Source organism: Palaemon carinicauda, chromosome 13, assembly GCF_036898095.1.
Source record: "Palaemon carinicauda isolate YSFRI2023 chromosome 13, ASM3689809v2, whole genome shotgun sequence".
NCBI lineage: Eukaryota > Metazoa > Arthropoda > Malacostraca > Decapoda > Palaemonidae > Palaemon > Palaemon carinicauda.
In genome coordinates, this window is record NC_090737.1 from 33,668,751 (window position 1) to 33,684,899 (window position 16,149).

Sequence of the window (16,149 nt, forward strand, 5' to 3'; positions counted from 1 at the left end):
AACCAAACTTGCCCGCCAGCCCTATCCCCTTTGAAGTCCTACCTCCAAGCAAAGTGAGCTCAAGCACAGGTGTGTAAGAGGGGGGGGGTTGCAAACTACCCTCCCCTACCCCAGCTAACTAGCAGTGTGGGTAGTCCACCCTCGTTAAAAATTAATGGCTCGTCATTTCAGCTACGCCAAAGGTAATACCCTTATTAAATAGCTAAGGTTTGTATAGTTTGGAAAAATACAAATTATCTACGAATTTGTCATTTTACTTGCTTATACAATTATATTATTATTACTAGCTAAGCTACAATCCTATTTGGAAAAGCAGGATTTTATAAGTCCAAGGGCTTCAAGAGGGATAAATAGCCCAGTGAGAACATAAAGTATATACAGTATATGTATGTTTGTGTGTATTTGTGTTCCTTTGCACTGTTAATTTTATATATATTTTTCTATTCCAGGATATTTTAGATAATTTCCATGCAGTCTTCAGGAATTTCTTCCTTGAAAATTACCCCTCACCACATGAATGGTATAAGCGCCGTTTAGCTTATACTCGTTCTGTTGCTACAAATTCTATGGTTGGATATATTTTAGGCCTTGGCGACCGACATGTTGAAAATATCCTGCTTGATAAATCCACTGCTGAACTTATCCACATTGACTTAGGGATAGCTTTTGACTTTGGAAAGATTCTCCCCACTCCGGAAACCGTTCCCTTCAGACTAACACAGGTAAGGGCAGATGTATGGAGTGAAAAGTAACATCTAAAACTTTTATAAAATTCATCCAATAGATGCATCTCTTAATGACCCCTTAAATGTACTGTATATTAAACTCATCTAATTGTGTACTTTTGAAAAAAACTTGCAGTATAAGCATTGCTTATATTTAACTCGGTTGCCTCAATGAAATATATGATAACTAGCATGCATCTTATGAATTTTTGAAGATACAGAAACAAAATTCTTATGAATTTCAAAAATACACTACCATAATTTTAAAGTTGATAGTATCCCAAGGTAGCTGGACTGGCCACAATTTGGCTGTATTTTTCTGTCCTTAACTATCGGGGCTTACATTTGTGTCTATGCTTGTGATATTTTGGATCAAATTATTACCAACTACAGAGTCTGTGTCTTGCTTACTGATACACTAGCCCTAGGGCAGGGAAGGTACTATTTCTTAGGTATATCACATTGTATTGGATTCCACATTCTAGCCTTTACAAGAAAGTTGTTAGGGACCCCCCAGCATCTCCACAAAAGTAGTTTTTCCTTGTTCAAAACCCTTATTTTTCTGCTATTGTTGAAAATTTAGCTTCTAAGCTTTTTGAAATTCACTTGTATACTCATAAATCATCGAGTATATTTTTTACATTCACAAACATTTTGTCAAGAATATGAAGTAAAAGAAGTTCTTAGTAATATTTATATACAGGGCAGCCCCAAGTGAGGTCCTGAGACTTTTAGCATTTGTTTTGGCCAACTATAGTTGCAGCTCAATTGGTTTACCAAGAGCTGAAGTAGAACTATAAAAGCAGAGCTGTAATATTAATTTGTTTTATAGTATAAATGTATTTCAGGATGTCCTCGATGGGCTTGGTGTGTTAGGGGTTGAAGGTCCACTACGTCAGAGCTGTGAAGCAACCTTACGTGTCCTTAGAAGCTCAGCAGAAGTTTTGGTTACTGTTGTGGAGGTATTACGACATGATCCACTTTATCAGTGGACGCTTTCACCACAGCAAGTAGCTCGTTTGCAAGATGAGGGGGAGAATCAGGAAATTGGTGAGTCAATGCTTTTTAACTGTGCATGGTTTTTTCTTCCTATCTAAAATCTCTTTAAAGGCAAAGATGTGGCAGATTTGTTTCCTTTTGCGATTGTTGCATATTTTTTTACTTATTAAACTTGGGAACACAAGGTGTTCATTACAACAATTACAAGTTGTCGTTTATAAATTTTATTATACATACATATACCAAGGCACTTCCCCATATTTTGGGGGGTAGCCGACATCAAACAAATGAAACGGAAAAAGGGACCTCTCCTCTCTACATTCCTCCCAGCCTGACAAAGGACTCAACCGAGTTTGGCTGGTACTGCTAGGGGTGCCACAGCCCACCCTCCCCCATTATCCACCACAGATGAAGCTTCATAACACTGAATCCCCTACTGCTGCTACCTCCACGGTCATCCAAGGCACCGGAGGAACCAGCAGGGCTTACCGGAACTGCGTCACAATCGCTCTCCATTCATTCCTATTTCTAGCACGCTCTCTTGCCTCTCTCACATCTATCCTCCTATCACCCAGAGCTTCCTTAACTCCATCCATCCACCCAAACCTTGGCCTTCCTCTTGTACTTCTCCCATCAACTCTTGCATTCATCACCTTTTTTAGCAGACAGCCATTTTCCATTCTCTCAACATGGCCAAACCCCCAACACATTCATATCCACTCTAGCTGCTAACTCATTTCTTACACCCATTCTCACCCTCACCACTTCATTCCTAACCCTATCTACTTGAGATACACCTGCCATACTCCTTAGACATTTCATCTCAAACACATTCAATTTATGTCTCTCTGTCACTTTCATTCCCCACAACTCCGATCCATACATCACAGTTGGTACAATCACTTTCTCATACAGAGCTCTGTTTACATTCATGCCCAACCCTCTATTTTTTACGACAACCTTAACTGCCCCCAACACTTTGCATCCTTCATTCACTCTCTGGCGTACATCTGCTTCCATTCCACCATTTGCTGCAACAACAGACCCCAAGTATTTAAACTGATCCACCTCCTCAAGTAACTCTCCATTCAACATGACATTCAACCTTGCACCACCCTCCCTTCTCGTACATCTCATAAACTTACTCCTTTAATATGACAACCTTTCTTATAGTGTAATTTTAAACATTATATTTTAGTGTTCATCTAATTTTTAATGCAAAATCTTGTCCATTCCCATCCTTATTTATTATATTATTACTAAATTTTTTTTTAATATTTTAATGAAAGTTATCTCAGACATCTTGTTGACTAGGTAGAAGGGACAACAGTTATTATTTCACTGAATATTCCCCAACATTCTTACGCTTTGAGGCGCTACCTTATGACAAAAAAATGATAAAAAAAAAAATATGTTTTTGGATTTGGGCTAGCCCCTGGCTTTTGTTTCTCCCCCTTGCCTGAAGTTCTCAAGCTTTCTATTTTAAATCTTAGTTTGTTCCAACACGAAGTACTTACCTCGAACTACTTTCTTAGGAATATCTGGGATCTCCTCCCATCCGACCAGAGTTTTGTGTAGTTTACCCTAAACCCATTATCTATGAGGGGTAACCTCAGGCGAAATGATACGCACCCTGAGGCTAACCCCGGGTCAGAGAGCATGCTTACTTAGGTCTCGACCTCCAGTAAGTTTTCTGGTCGCGTCTCGATATCATCTCGCCGCTCTCCTTAATCCCAGTGTGACTTGTGTGTCCCCGCCCCTCTGAGTCCCACGCGGTACCCACGTGGTTCAATTGTGCTTTCTCTGTGCGCGCTTGTGTCTCGTAATGTTTCTCCTTCATCATGGAGCATCCTCGCCATTGTCCTGGGCCTATGGCCGGCAAATCGTGTGGAGCGTTCCTCTCAAGTCCCGAAGTTGGCCCGCACTCCTTGTGTTCCTCGTGCAGAGGCAGTGTGTGTTCCCCTTCCGCCATGCGTCCGGAGTGCGAGTCGTGGAATGAGGTGCAGTGGGTACGGTATAGCACCAAAAAGAACAAGGCGACGAAGAAGTTGCCTAAGAAGACCAACGTCCCTTCCTCCTTTACTTCGACGGGCGCTTCGTCGGTCCGAGCTTCTCTCCCAACCTCCCCAACCCAGAGTAGGGGACGAGGTAAGTCCGTTGCGGGGAAGAGGCCCACGGCCCTTCCTCAAGAGTCTGACCTTCATGACAGTGGGGTTGTGGCGTCTTTCCAGGCGAGTGAGGGGCCTGCTGGAGGGGCGTGAGTGTTTTCGGGAGATTGTGGCCTGGTGCCTGCAGGTCACGTCTCCTCTGATGACCCCATGTGGGGTAAGAATGTTGCTAATTACTCTCCAGCCTCTTGGGCGTGCTTTTCAGGTGGTAAGTACCGAGGGCGACGTTGAGAAGGAACTTTCCCCGCCGTCGAACCCCACTGCGTGGGTTCCCCCTAAGACGCCCTTCAGGTCCCCGATGAGGATGGAGGAAGACTTCGGGACCTGGTCTCCCACGGGAGAGCCTCCTCGCTCCCCCCCAGCGCCGTCGGTCGTCTTCCCAGAGGTGTTTCTGCAGGCGTCGTCTTCCACGAGCGCAGCCCTCGGCCTTCCTCAACGAGCAGGCCCGCAGATTCAAGGACCTCCGGGAGAGATGTTAGACCCAGGATGGAGGCCTCCGTTCCGACGGCGATTCCCGTCCTTCATCGGGAACCCCCACGAGAGCGTCGGTCCAGGACTCCCCCACGTGCAAGGTCCTCCATCGGAGTACCCCCATCGGAGGAGCTCAACGACCATGGAAAGGGGTCAGCAGCGGAGGTATCAGCCTATCGGAGGGTGATAGGCCTCATCAGAAGTCACCACGGGCTGGACGTACCGGAACCCTCCTCCGAAGATGCATGGCGTTCCAGCCTCAACAGAATAGTTGACGCCCCGGTCCAGCAGCGCCCCTCCTTCGCCCTCCCTTTGGCGAGGGACGTTAATTTGGGAAGGGTCCATGTGGACAGGATCGTGGCCAACCACGCCGAGGCGCCCAAGAGCCAGAGCACCTCCAAGCTGCTCCAGGGCCTGAAGTCCCAGAGCAGATTCTACCTCCCAGAGGGACAGCGAGCTGGCATCTGTGCACTGGAGCCAGCACTCACCGTGTTTGGGCAAGGAGCCTCAGAAGAAAGGGCGTCCTCGGCTCCGATCTGCTTCTCTTCTTCGGAGGCGGTCATGATGGAGCAGATGTCTAAGGACCTTGTTAACGTCTCCTCCTGGTTAGACTGGTGGCCGTTCAGTCGTTCTACGACCTGGCAGTACCGGAGACCCAGGCCTTGCTCAAGGAACTCATCAGTTCGGGAGGCAAGGCCCTGAAATTCCTTTCATACCAGTCGTTAGCCATGTCCGCCAACTGGGTCCTACGAAGGAGGGACACTGTTTTAAGCAAGCTAACTAGGAGGCTGCTGGACAGAGAGGCCAGATCTCTGAGGAACCTGACCCTGTGGGACAACTCGATCTTTCCCCCGAAGGCAGCGGAGGAAGCGATGGAGAGAGTCCGGAGGCTGAAGGAACCGTTCGAGACCAGGCCCCACCCGGTCAGAAGGCCGACGTTCAGAAGGTCCTCCGTCGACACGCCTCGCCCTCCTCGGCCCGCTCCTAACTACCCTAGGAGAGACAACTCGGCGACAACATGGTCCCAGTTCTCTCAGCCCTCCCGTAGGGGATCAGCCTCGACCCAAGCCGCCTATAGGCCGTCCTTCGCGGCGTTCAGGCCGCTCCTCGAGGAGAAGATAGGGAGGGAGGCCCCTACTCCTGCCGAAGCCTCAGGTGGGGGGATGCCTCAAATGTTTTTGACAAGCATGGGAAGAACACGGAGCAGACCCGTGGACCGTGACAGTTCTGAAAGAAGGGTATAGGTTGCCCTTCCTAGTGAACCCTCCTCCTCTAATACCAGATCAGCAGGCGGAGTGGCTAGCCCCAAGGATCCCTTGAAATGGACAGCTCTGCAGGGAGAGGTCTCAGCGATGTTGGCTAAAGGGGCAATGGAACCTGTTCAGGACCCAGGTCCGGGGTTCTACAGCAGGCTGTTCCTGGTGGAGTAAGCGACAGGAGGTTGGAGACCGGTCATAGACCTCTCAGCCCTCAACAAGTTCGTCTGCAAGATGGACTTCAAAATGGACACTCCAAAATCAGTCTTGGCGTCCTTGAGAGATGGGGACTTAATGATGTCAGTAGATCTCAAGGATGCTTACTTCCAGATCCCGGTTCATCCCTCCAGCAGGAAGTACCTACGGGTGAAATGGGAGAACCAGACATTGCAGTTCAAGACCCTCTGCTTCGGGTTGTCCACTACTCCCCAAGTCTTCACAAGGGTCTTCACAACGGTCTCAGTCTGGGCACACGAACAGGGCATCTGCCTGATTCGTTACCTGGACGACTGGTTGCTACTTTCAGCCTCAGAGGACGTACTGAAGGATCAAGGCACGATGTTGCTGCAGTTCTGCAACGTTCTGGGGATCACCATCAGCCTAAAGAAGTCTCAACTGATTCCTTCCACCAGGACGACCTACCTCGGGATGGTTCTGGATTCCCGGTTAGTGAAAGCCTTCCCCTTCGCGGACAGGCTGGACAACTTAGACCAGGTACTCCGCCCCTTCCTGATTGACCAACCCAGGAGGGTGAAGGACTGGCTGAGACTGATAAGCCACCTTGTGTCTCTGGAGAAACTGGTCCCCCAGGGCAGGCTAAAGCTCAGGGAGGTCCAATGGAACCTGAAGGAGAGCTGGATCCAAACGGATTCCCCCCACAGAGTGGTCCCAGTGTTTCCGAACACGAAACGGGTCCTGGAATGGTGGAGCTGCAGGACGAACACCCTCAAGGGGATGCCCTTTGCGGCCGACCCTCCGGAGATGCTCCTGTTCACAGACGCATCGAAGGAGGGGTGGGGTGCCCATCTCTTAGGGAAATCAGCAAGAGGGAACTGGACAGCCCTAGAGAAGACCCAGCACATAAACGTTCTAGAGTTGAGGCCAGTACAAAGAGCGTGCCTGAAGTTTGTACACCTACTCCGGGGAAACATCGTGGCGTTGATGTGTGACAACGCCACGGTTGTAGCTTACATAAAGAAGCAGGGAGGCCTAAGGTCGAAGGAGCTGTGCGTCCTCACGTTACAACTTCTGGAATGGGCCAAAGTGGAGCAGATAAGAATATCAGCGAGGTTCGTCCCAGGGAAAAGTAACGTCCTCGCCGACGGCCTCAGCAGAATGGGGCAAGTGGTAGGATCCGAATGGTCTCTACACCCGGAAGTAGCCAGGTCCGTCATTCAAAAATGGGGTTCTCCGGTGATGGACCTCTTCGCAACAAGGCTGAACACGCAGCTCCCCGTGTTTTGTTCTCCTATTCAAGACCCAAAAGCGGCGTTTGAGGACGCCTTCCAACATCCTTGGGACAATCTCGACTTGTACGCTTTTCCCCCCTTCGGGATGCTCAGGCAGGTCCTCAACAGGGTGAGAAGGACGGGCAACCTACGGATGACTTTGGTAGTGCCCTGGTGGCCGGAGAGAGAGTGGTTCATGGACCTAAGGGAACTAATACAACAGCCGCCCTGGCCCCTTCCGGACAGGCCAGACCTTCTCCGGCAACCACACTTCCAAAGGTTCCACGAGAATCCTAGGTCCCTCCGCCTTCAAACGTGGAGGTTATCGAGCGTCTCTTGAGGAGGGAAGGCTATTCGTCGAGTACAGCAACGAGGATGTCGGGCTACCTGAGACGGTCATCGACAGCTGTATACCAGGCTAAGTGGGCCACCTTTACCAAATGGTGCGCCACTAGGAACATCAGGCCCCTGAAGGCCTCCATCCCGTAAGTAGCGGACTTCCTAGTTTATTTACCTCAGGGACGGGGTCAACATGTCCATTCCAGCCATCAAGGGAGTCCGCGCTGCTCTGGGCCAAGTTTTTCTCCTGAAGGGCATAGACCTGGGTAACTCCAGACGTATCTCAATGCTCATTAAGAGCTTTGAGCAATCATGCCCCCCGCAAGCTATGAAGGTGCCACAATGGGACGTGGCAAGGGTCCTGGAAATGTTATCCGAATTTGTTCGAACCCCTGAAAGACATCGTGGACAAGGATCTCACTCTCAAGACGATTTTCTTGCTGGCGTTAGCATCAGCTAAACGGGTAGGCGAGATTCATGGTCTGTCCTACGAAGTTGCTCACTCGAAAGGTTGGCGAGAAGTCACGTTCAAGTTCGTCCCTTCCTTCGTAGCTAAGACCCAGAACCCTGCCGTATGGGACCCCAGGTTTGAGGGTTTCTCAATTCCGGCAATCCCCCGATAGTACGACGTGAAGGATTTGCGCCTATGCCCCGTCAGGGCAGTGAGGAAATACTTGGAAAGAACAGCAAAACTCCGGCTCGGGATCAAAAGTCTTTGTGTTTCCACAGGCCTCGTGAAGAAGCCAGTCTCAAAGAATACCATCTCCTGGTTGCGGCAGGTCATCATCAGGGCCTACAGTAAGGCGGGAATCTCCCTGCCGCGGAAACCCAAGCCCCATGACATTAGGGGCCTGAGTACTACATTGGCCTTTGAGAAAAATATGGCAGTGGGCCAGATCCTAAGGGCAGGCACCTGGGCCAACCAGTCTACCTTCACGGCTCACCATTTGAAGGACTATTCAAGAAGATCCCTGGACAGGTTCTCGATAGGTACCGTCGTTTCCGCGCTCCAAACGGTTTAAAGGCATAGCCTCAGTGATAACCGCGGGTAACAAGCACAAGAGACATAGGTTCGTTCCTTAAACCCCCTTGTACCTTTTTTCCCTTTTTCCGCTTCAAGTGGGCTCTGTGAGGGCCCTGAGCCAGAGACGAGTACCTCGACAAGAGGAAGACATGTCCCCTAGGATTTTTTGCACAGGTGAGTTTCTTAGACACTCTCAATCGTTTTCTATGGGGCCAACACGACCTAGCCACTTTCTAGGTCTCTGGATATTCCTCAGCACGGTCTTAAGAACTTTTTAGGGCCACGCCCACCTCCTAAATTATAAGTAGTAGTTCGAGGTAAGTACTTCGTGTTGGAACAAATCACAAATTTTAAGTAATTTTTATTTTTCCTAACAGTACTTACCTCGAACTACTTTCGGGTAATGGCCCACACTGCCTTCCCCGAGTGTCCCCTGGTATTCTTGGAGACCTTAGCAACCAAGAACTTACTGGAGGTCGAGACCTAAGCAAGCATGCTCTCTGACCTGGGGTTAACCTCAGGGCGAGTATCACTCCACCTGAGGTTACCCCTCATAGAAAATGGGTTTAGGGTAAACATTCACAAAACTCTAGTCGGATGGGAGGAGATCCCAGATACTCCTAAGAAAATAGTTCGAGGTAAGTACTGTTAGGAAAAATACAAATTAATTAAAATTTGTGATTTCTTCTCTGTTGCTGTGCAGTTGACTCATGTTTAACTAAGCTCAGCATTGTGAGTTATTTTGAAGGTGTCCTGTCAAATGGTTCCTAGATTGGCATCATTGTAAAAGTAGTTAATACTTGAAGTATGATCTCTTCCTATTCTAATGTTAGTTATTGTGGGGGGAATTGTAATACCTGCCATTATGTCATTCGGTTTTGTCCATGTTAACTTTGTGCTAACTGTTTGTAAAACTTTTGTGATTTACAGAATGGGTGTTATGAAGGACTTTCTGATCTTGATATATACTGTAATTGTTTGGTGGCTACTTTCCTCTTGGTAAGGGTAAAAGAGACACTTTAACTATGGTGAGCAGCTCTCGAAGGAGAAGGACACTCCAAAATCAAACCATTGTTCCTCTCGTCTTGGGTAGTGCTATAGCCTCTGTACCATAGTCTTCCACTGTCTTGTGGTAGAGTTCTCTTGGTTGAGGGTACACTTTAGCACACTATTATCTTATTTCTCTTCCTCTTGTGTTTTATATATGAAAGATGTATTTTAATATTGTTACTGTTCTTAAAATATTCTTATTATTTTAATTGTTTATTACTTCTCTTGTAGTTTGTGTATATTTTTATTTCCTTTTCTCATTAATCTATTTTTCCTTGTTGGAGCCCTTGGGCTTATAGCATCCTGCTTTTACAACTAGAGTTTTAGCTTAGCTTTTAATAATAATATCCTCCTGTATCTAATATAGGGATAAGAGAGAAAAAGATAAAACAGGCCTCTGGACCCCTTTTCCACTGCACAGATGGTTTGCTCCCTTATTGGTGATTCTCTCATAGATCCTTGCAACACTTTCTGATCTCTTGTTACTCCTACCATTTCCCCTGCTGCCTCCCCCTCCCTACATCAGGATTCTACCGTGTTGGGTCTGTAATCATCAGCAGGACTTTACTTTATTGGTATGTTGCTTTTGCAAAATGATTCAGTGGCAGACTGGCTCGCCTATGGATGTTAGTGAGGGGAATTCCTTTGATAATCCTAGTTACCTGAATACGGTTGTGGCTTTTGGCTGTGATCTAGTGTGTTTATGTGGAAGAATTGGGAGATTCCACTAAATGAAACAGAATTTGAGGATATCAGTAACTTTCCTCACTTTGTCTTTTATGAAAGGAACCTGCTCTTTGGCATGTGTTTTATGTTTGTTTAATCTCAGAGCTGATACTTGGTTAGTGCTTTTCCTTGTTTCCTTTTATCCTTGCTAGCACTCCTCTGAGAATCATTCCTGTATGTGTTAAACACACAGATCTTTGACTGTCACTATGGTTGCTGGTTTTTCGGCCATCTTTTGAAGAACCATTTCATCTACCAGGGCTATCTTGTGACTTATGGGATCGGGTGTGGTGCCCATCCCATCGTCTGGCTAGTGATCTCCTGTGGAGTTGCTGGTATTGTCAGCCTGTTAAGGAGGTGTTTTTTTACTCTTGGTAAGCTTTGATTTTGGTTTGTCACAGGGCAGCATATCCACTTAGTTTAGAATGATAGACGAACTATAACTCTGGGCATTGCCTATTTTTATAGCTGGTGCAACAGGTTTTCCAGGAACTTATACCTCTTCGTGTTCTGCAATAATTGCTCCAGGTGTAGTTCCTTTTCCATCAGATGTGTTCTCTGAAAAGTCTGTATTAGCTGTTAGGAAGAACACAAAAGCAACCTTCAAGAATGATGGTGCATACTGATCTTGGAACTTTCACGTGTTTTGTACAACAGTATTGGCCAGAGCTGTTTCAATTGTTATTTTTGCTATTACTTGCTGAGCTACAACCCTAGTTGGAAAAGCAGGATGCTATAAGCCCAGGAGCTCCAACAGGGAAAATACCCCAGTAGGAAAGGAAACAAGGAAAAATGGAATATTTTAAGAATGGTAACAAAATTAAGATAAATATTTCCTATATAAACTATGAAAACTTTAACAAAACAAGAGAAAGAGAAATAAGATAGAATAGTGTCCCCAAATGTACCCTCAAGCAAGAGATCTCTAACCCAAGACTGTGGAAGACCATGGTACAGAGGCTATGGCACTACCCAAGACAAAAGAACAATGGTTCAGTTTTGGAGTATCCTTCTAGAAGAGCTGCTTACCATAGCTAAAGAGTCTCTTCTACCCTTACTAAGAGGAAAGTAACCACTGAACAATTACAGTGCAGTAGTTAACCCCTTGAGAGCAGATGAATTTTTTGGTAATCTCAGTGTTTTCAGGTGTATGAGGAGAGGAGAATATATAAAGAATAGGCCAGACTATTCGTTCTTTGCTCAAGAGGTTAACTATTGCTCTGTAATTGATCAGTGGGTACTTTTCTCTTGGTAAGGGTAGAAGAGAGACTTTAGCCATGGTAAGCAGCTCTTCTAGGAGAAGGACACTCCAAAATTAAACCATTGTTCTTTAGTCTTGGGTTGTGCCATAGCCTCTGTACCTTTGTCTTCCTCTGTCTTGAGTTAGAGTTCTCTTGCTTAAGAATACACTCGGGCACACTATTCCATCTTATTTCTCTTCGCATTTTTCTAAGTTTTAATAGTTTATATATGAAAGATTTATTTTGATGTTGTTACTCTTCTTAAAATTTTTTATTTTATTATTAATTACTTCTCTTGCAGTTTATCTATTCCCTAATTTCCTTTCCTACTGGGCTATTTTTCCTGTTGGAGCCTTTGGGCTTATACAGTACAGTAGCATCTTGCTTTTCCAACTAGGGTTGTAGCTTAGCAAGTAATAATGATAATAATAATAATAATAATACTGTAATAATAATGTGTAGGTAAAGGGGAAATGAACTGTAACCAATGAGAAAGATCCAATATAATACTCTCCGGCCAGTCAAAGGACCACATAACTCAAGCGGTAGTATCTCATCGGGTAGCTGGTGCCCTGGCCAACCTACTATCTGTTAAATTAGTAGGTTACAGGCATACAGAACATAGTAACCAACTGCAATGATGAGAGCCATCAGCATCTTATTGCAGGTGTTCATGATGAATAGTCAGAGCCAGTCCCAGGGCCTGTGGGTTTTTCTCTTTCGTTTGGTGGCTCATATGCTGCTGATTCTCTTCTTGTCTTATAGTATACCTGTCAGTTAGATTTGAATCCATGCATGATATCTTGCTTATGGGTAGAGCTGCTCTGTCAACAAATTTGGTACTTTGAGTTTACATGCTTTCAGTAGGTCCTACCATGATCCAGTGAATCATGGTATACAGTTCAGTTGGAACTTCATGGATGTGACCGGTGACCTCAATGGTGTTTGTATCCTTGGCTGTCTTGGTAAAGTTTGCAATACTTTTATTTATCACTTGTGCTTAGATTGCCTGCATAATGTCCTCTTCGCCACCATGATTCCTTTACAGAATGAACATTGCTTTCCTTGCCTGCCTTTGGGGAATAGCGAACAGCTGACTTCCTTCAATTTTTTTTAAAGCCAGGACTAAAAGTGTGGCAAGGCGTTGAAGATCTGATTTTTTCTTTCAGCCACATTCCATTGAATGTAAGAATATGTTTTTCCACACATTCCAAACTTATGTGTTTTTGATATCCTCAATAACTATGAAAGTAAGATGAATTTTGACAAAATATTTTGTATACACATTCTCCATTGCCATACGAAGCTCAGTGAATTTTTTCAGGATTTTGTGTTTTTCATCGCATACCCCCATATATTGGCATACCGGGCGGGCATTTTAAAAGTAATAAAATTGTGACTTTTTAAAAAATTTTAGTGATAAACATTGATAAAACCAAGCTTCAGAAAAGAAGCAATGCGAACGTGAGGCGAGTAGAGAAATAGATTTTATCATCAAAATTCCATTTATTACCAAATTGGAATAAATAGGGAAACCATTGCAGAAAATATAGAGTATTTGGGAAAGAAATCAAAACTGAGAGAGCAATATCTGTGCATTTTGCACCAATTCATCAAACCCAAATGCACCTTTTTTTTTTTTTAGGTAGCTATTCATAAATGTTTTATATGAATTCAGTACTTTGTACATTGGTATAATATGCAAATACTGTACTTCAGACTAATGCATTGGAAAATATTTTTCTTTGGCTTTTACTTGCAACAACAATTTTAAACATCTGACTTAGCTGGTAGTTATATATATAGCTTAGTCCCTGACGTCACGGCAGAAATTTCAAAACTCGCTTCAATCGCCGATTGGATAGCCAGGTGTACCACCAGTGCACCCTCTACCCAGGTACCTGGAACCATTCCAGTTATCCCTCAGATCTTCCCTGCCGCCTCACCAGTGACATCGTTGGAATTTCGCTCGCTTTGGCCCGTGTTTTTTGCAGTTAATTTGGTGAAATACACATTGGCCTTGGCTTTCGCTCGTTTGGTTTTGTTTTATTTTGACTGAGAGTGAGTAGTTGGAATATGATCGCTATGTTCGTAAGCTTGGAAGGGATAGGATCAGGAGTTTTTCCCCCTACTGTAAAAACTAACGAACCAACTCTTAAAGACATGATGGTGGAAGGAAATCATTCCGCCAGCACTATGACGTCACATATCATGTTACGTAAACTACGAAAAATGACTTGCAAAATTTATTTCTTTTTCTTGCAAGGAATGAAAAGAAAATACTAACTTACAAACAAAAGTATTTAATTTTTATTATGTAAAAGGAATACAGTATATTATTTTTAGGAAAATATTTGTCTTATTAGTATACTTTCTTTAGATAATCATCCATCTATTTTCAGAGATTAAATAAAACTAGCGTACAGTTAAATTTATGCTACGTAGTACTCATGGTGAGCAATGCAGTCCCACAAATTACTTTGTATCGTTATTTATTTTTTCGATATTGGGACTACTAATATTAATCGTATACTGTAGCCTATTGCATTCTCGTTCAAGCCCTTGGCGAAAGAGTAGAATCTCTCGCAGCGGGCAGGTCTAGATTATGGTCTGATGTTGAAGAGTTGAAAAGTGCAAGTTTCAGTGCTAAAATCAATGCAGTGGAGGGTGCGGCTGCTCGGACCTGTCATTCTCCTAGACCCGGACCCCTTCCAAGCTCCCCAACCCCTGGGAGAAGGAATGTCGACAAGCGAAGGGAGGCGAGAGGCGTTAGCCCCCGAGCAGTCGTCCCCTCGAACGTACCTGTTGACGCTTCCAAGAATGCTTGCCCTCGCCATGAGAAAGGTAAGGTAAATGTGTTATCTTCGCCATCGTATGACGCAGCTCACAGACGAGGGCTGGTGTCGTATGTATTTCCCTTCCTGCTAGACAAGAAGAGAGTTGCTCGACATGAAGCCGAGCGTCTAGATTCTAAACGCCATGATGCCAAGCGTCAGAAAGGATGCCGAGCGTCAAGGAGTTGGACTACACGCCAAGCGTCGAGTAGTTGGAAGTCATAACACGTAACGCTGAGCGTCAGAGCATTGGACGTCAAGTTACTAATGCTGCTGTAAGAGTTAGACACGATGTTTGACACTGAGCGTTGAGTAGAGGAACAGCTTACCAAGTGTCGGGAACCTGGTAGCCATGACGCCGAGCGTCGTAAGGAGAAACATCATGCTAAGCATCTAGAGACTAGTAAGCATGACGCCGAGCGTCAAGGAGTTGGATGTCGGGACGCTGAGCGTAAGAGCCTTGGAAGTCACGCTGTAGTGGTTTGCGGACTGTGGTCAAAGGTAGCACCCAAACTGCCTAGTGTCCAAATGCCGACTACAACCCGACGTTCACTACACAACAAATATACAACGGTGGAATACCCAAAAACCTAAGTAACAGGTCAAGAGAATGGAGCTCTGGGCACCACCCCTTGATTTATACTGGGCAAGGGGACCCAGCTAGAATCTTGCTTTTTATCTTCCCTTTCACTTAACATGCTGAATTAACAGGTATCTTGACCCCTGATTCATTTCTGGAAAATCAGTAGAATTTCTGATATCTATATTCTTTAGGTAAGATGGTTTTAAGCTCAAGAAAAAATGTTTGAACATTAGGTGAAAGGAAATATTGTTTGTACTGATAACTGGACACAGTGTGGGAAAAGGAATTTTAAATAACATGACTAAAGAAAACAGTGGCTGAGGAAAGGACATCATAGTGAGAGGTTCTGAAATGAAATGCTGTACAGTATTCATAAAAACAAGCAAAAAAAAATATTTATAAATGAAACAAAAAAAAACTATTGGGAATATTATTATATCAGTTAAAATAATCAATCATAGGCAAAATTAGCATCCCTTTTGCATATTGTACAGGCAAGAGAAAACTACCAAGCTACATGCAAGATATACCATTACACAGCTACAAAACGGAATTTTAAAATCCTAATATGACCATGACTGCAGAACCCTCAATGTCCGAATTCTTTACCAAAACTTCCCGTGTTAATAATCAATGGCCTTAATGTTGACCAGTCATGCTCTGCCGTCAATCTGCTTTGAAGTACAGCAGCTAAAACTGAAAAATGGCATGCCAAAATACAGCTGTGGGCCAGTGTCTGTCTTCTCTCATTACTTACAATCACAACATCACACAATTCATTCTTACACCTAAGTTTCTGTAAGCTTTCAGAAGTGTTGACATCACATTGAAGGGACAGCATGAAAAATATTGCTCTTTACTTGATACAACACCTCATTACAGTTTTTTCCTTGATTGCAGGACACTAACATACCATAAGCTAATTCTTTTCCTTCATCTCACTCATATCATGAATATGGAAAACAACTCAGTCACCATAAACCCCAGTCATCCCAATCTCTTTTCCAAGTTGGCCCTTATCAGTCTGACGATGAAGGCATCCATGAGTCATTGCAGACCTTTAGTTATAACAGTAGCATACAGACCACTACACACTGGTAACAGGAAATGATCAACCTTCATTGTTCTACGTATTCAGCAGAATGGTTTCAGCTTCTTTCCTATTTACAGGTTCAGTGCTTATTCTAAATTCTCTAGAGAATACCCTAATTCTCTCTCCCTTACACTCCCTACTGAGTGTAGGAAGGTGCTGTCAATACCTGGAAATAAGATAATAACAAATCAA

The 16,149-nt window shown here is 44.7% G+C and overlaps 1 protein-coding gene across 2 annotated transcripts in view; it reads left to right on the forward strand.

Annotated features, from left to right (window-relative positions):
• The window catches only part of tefu (Serine/threonine-protein kinase tefu), a 912,746-nt gene that overhangs the window by 250,731 nt on the left and 645,866 nt on the right, over positions 1 to 16,149 (forward strand). The window contains exons 55-56 of one of the 2 annotated variants that reach the window (XM_068385553.1): positions 450 to 722; positions 1,574 to 1,775. The exons of the other annotated variant lie outside the window; for it this stretch is intronic. Coding sequence (XP_068241654.1) covers positions 450 to 722; positions 1,574 to 1,775 — 475 coding nt within the window. The remainder of the gene's footprint in view (positions 1 to 449; positions 723 to 1,573; positions 1,776 to 16,149) is intronic. 2 annotated transcript variants of the gene reach the window in all.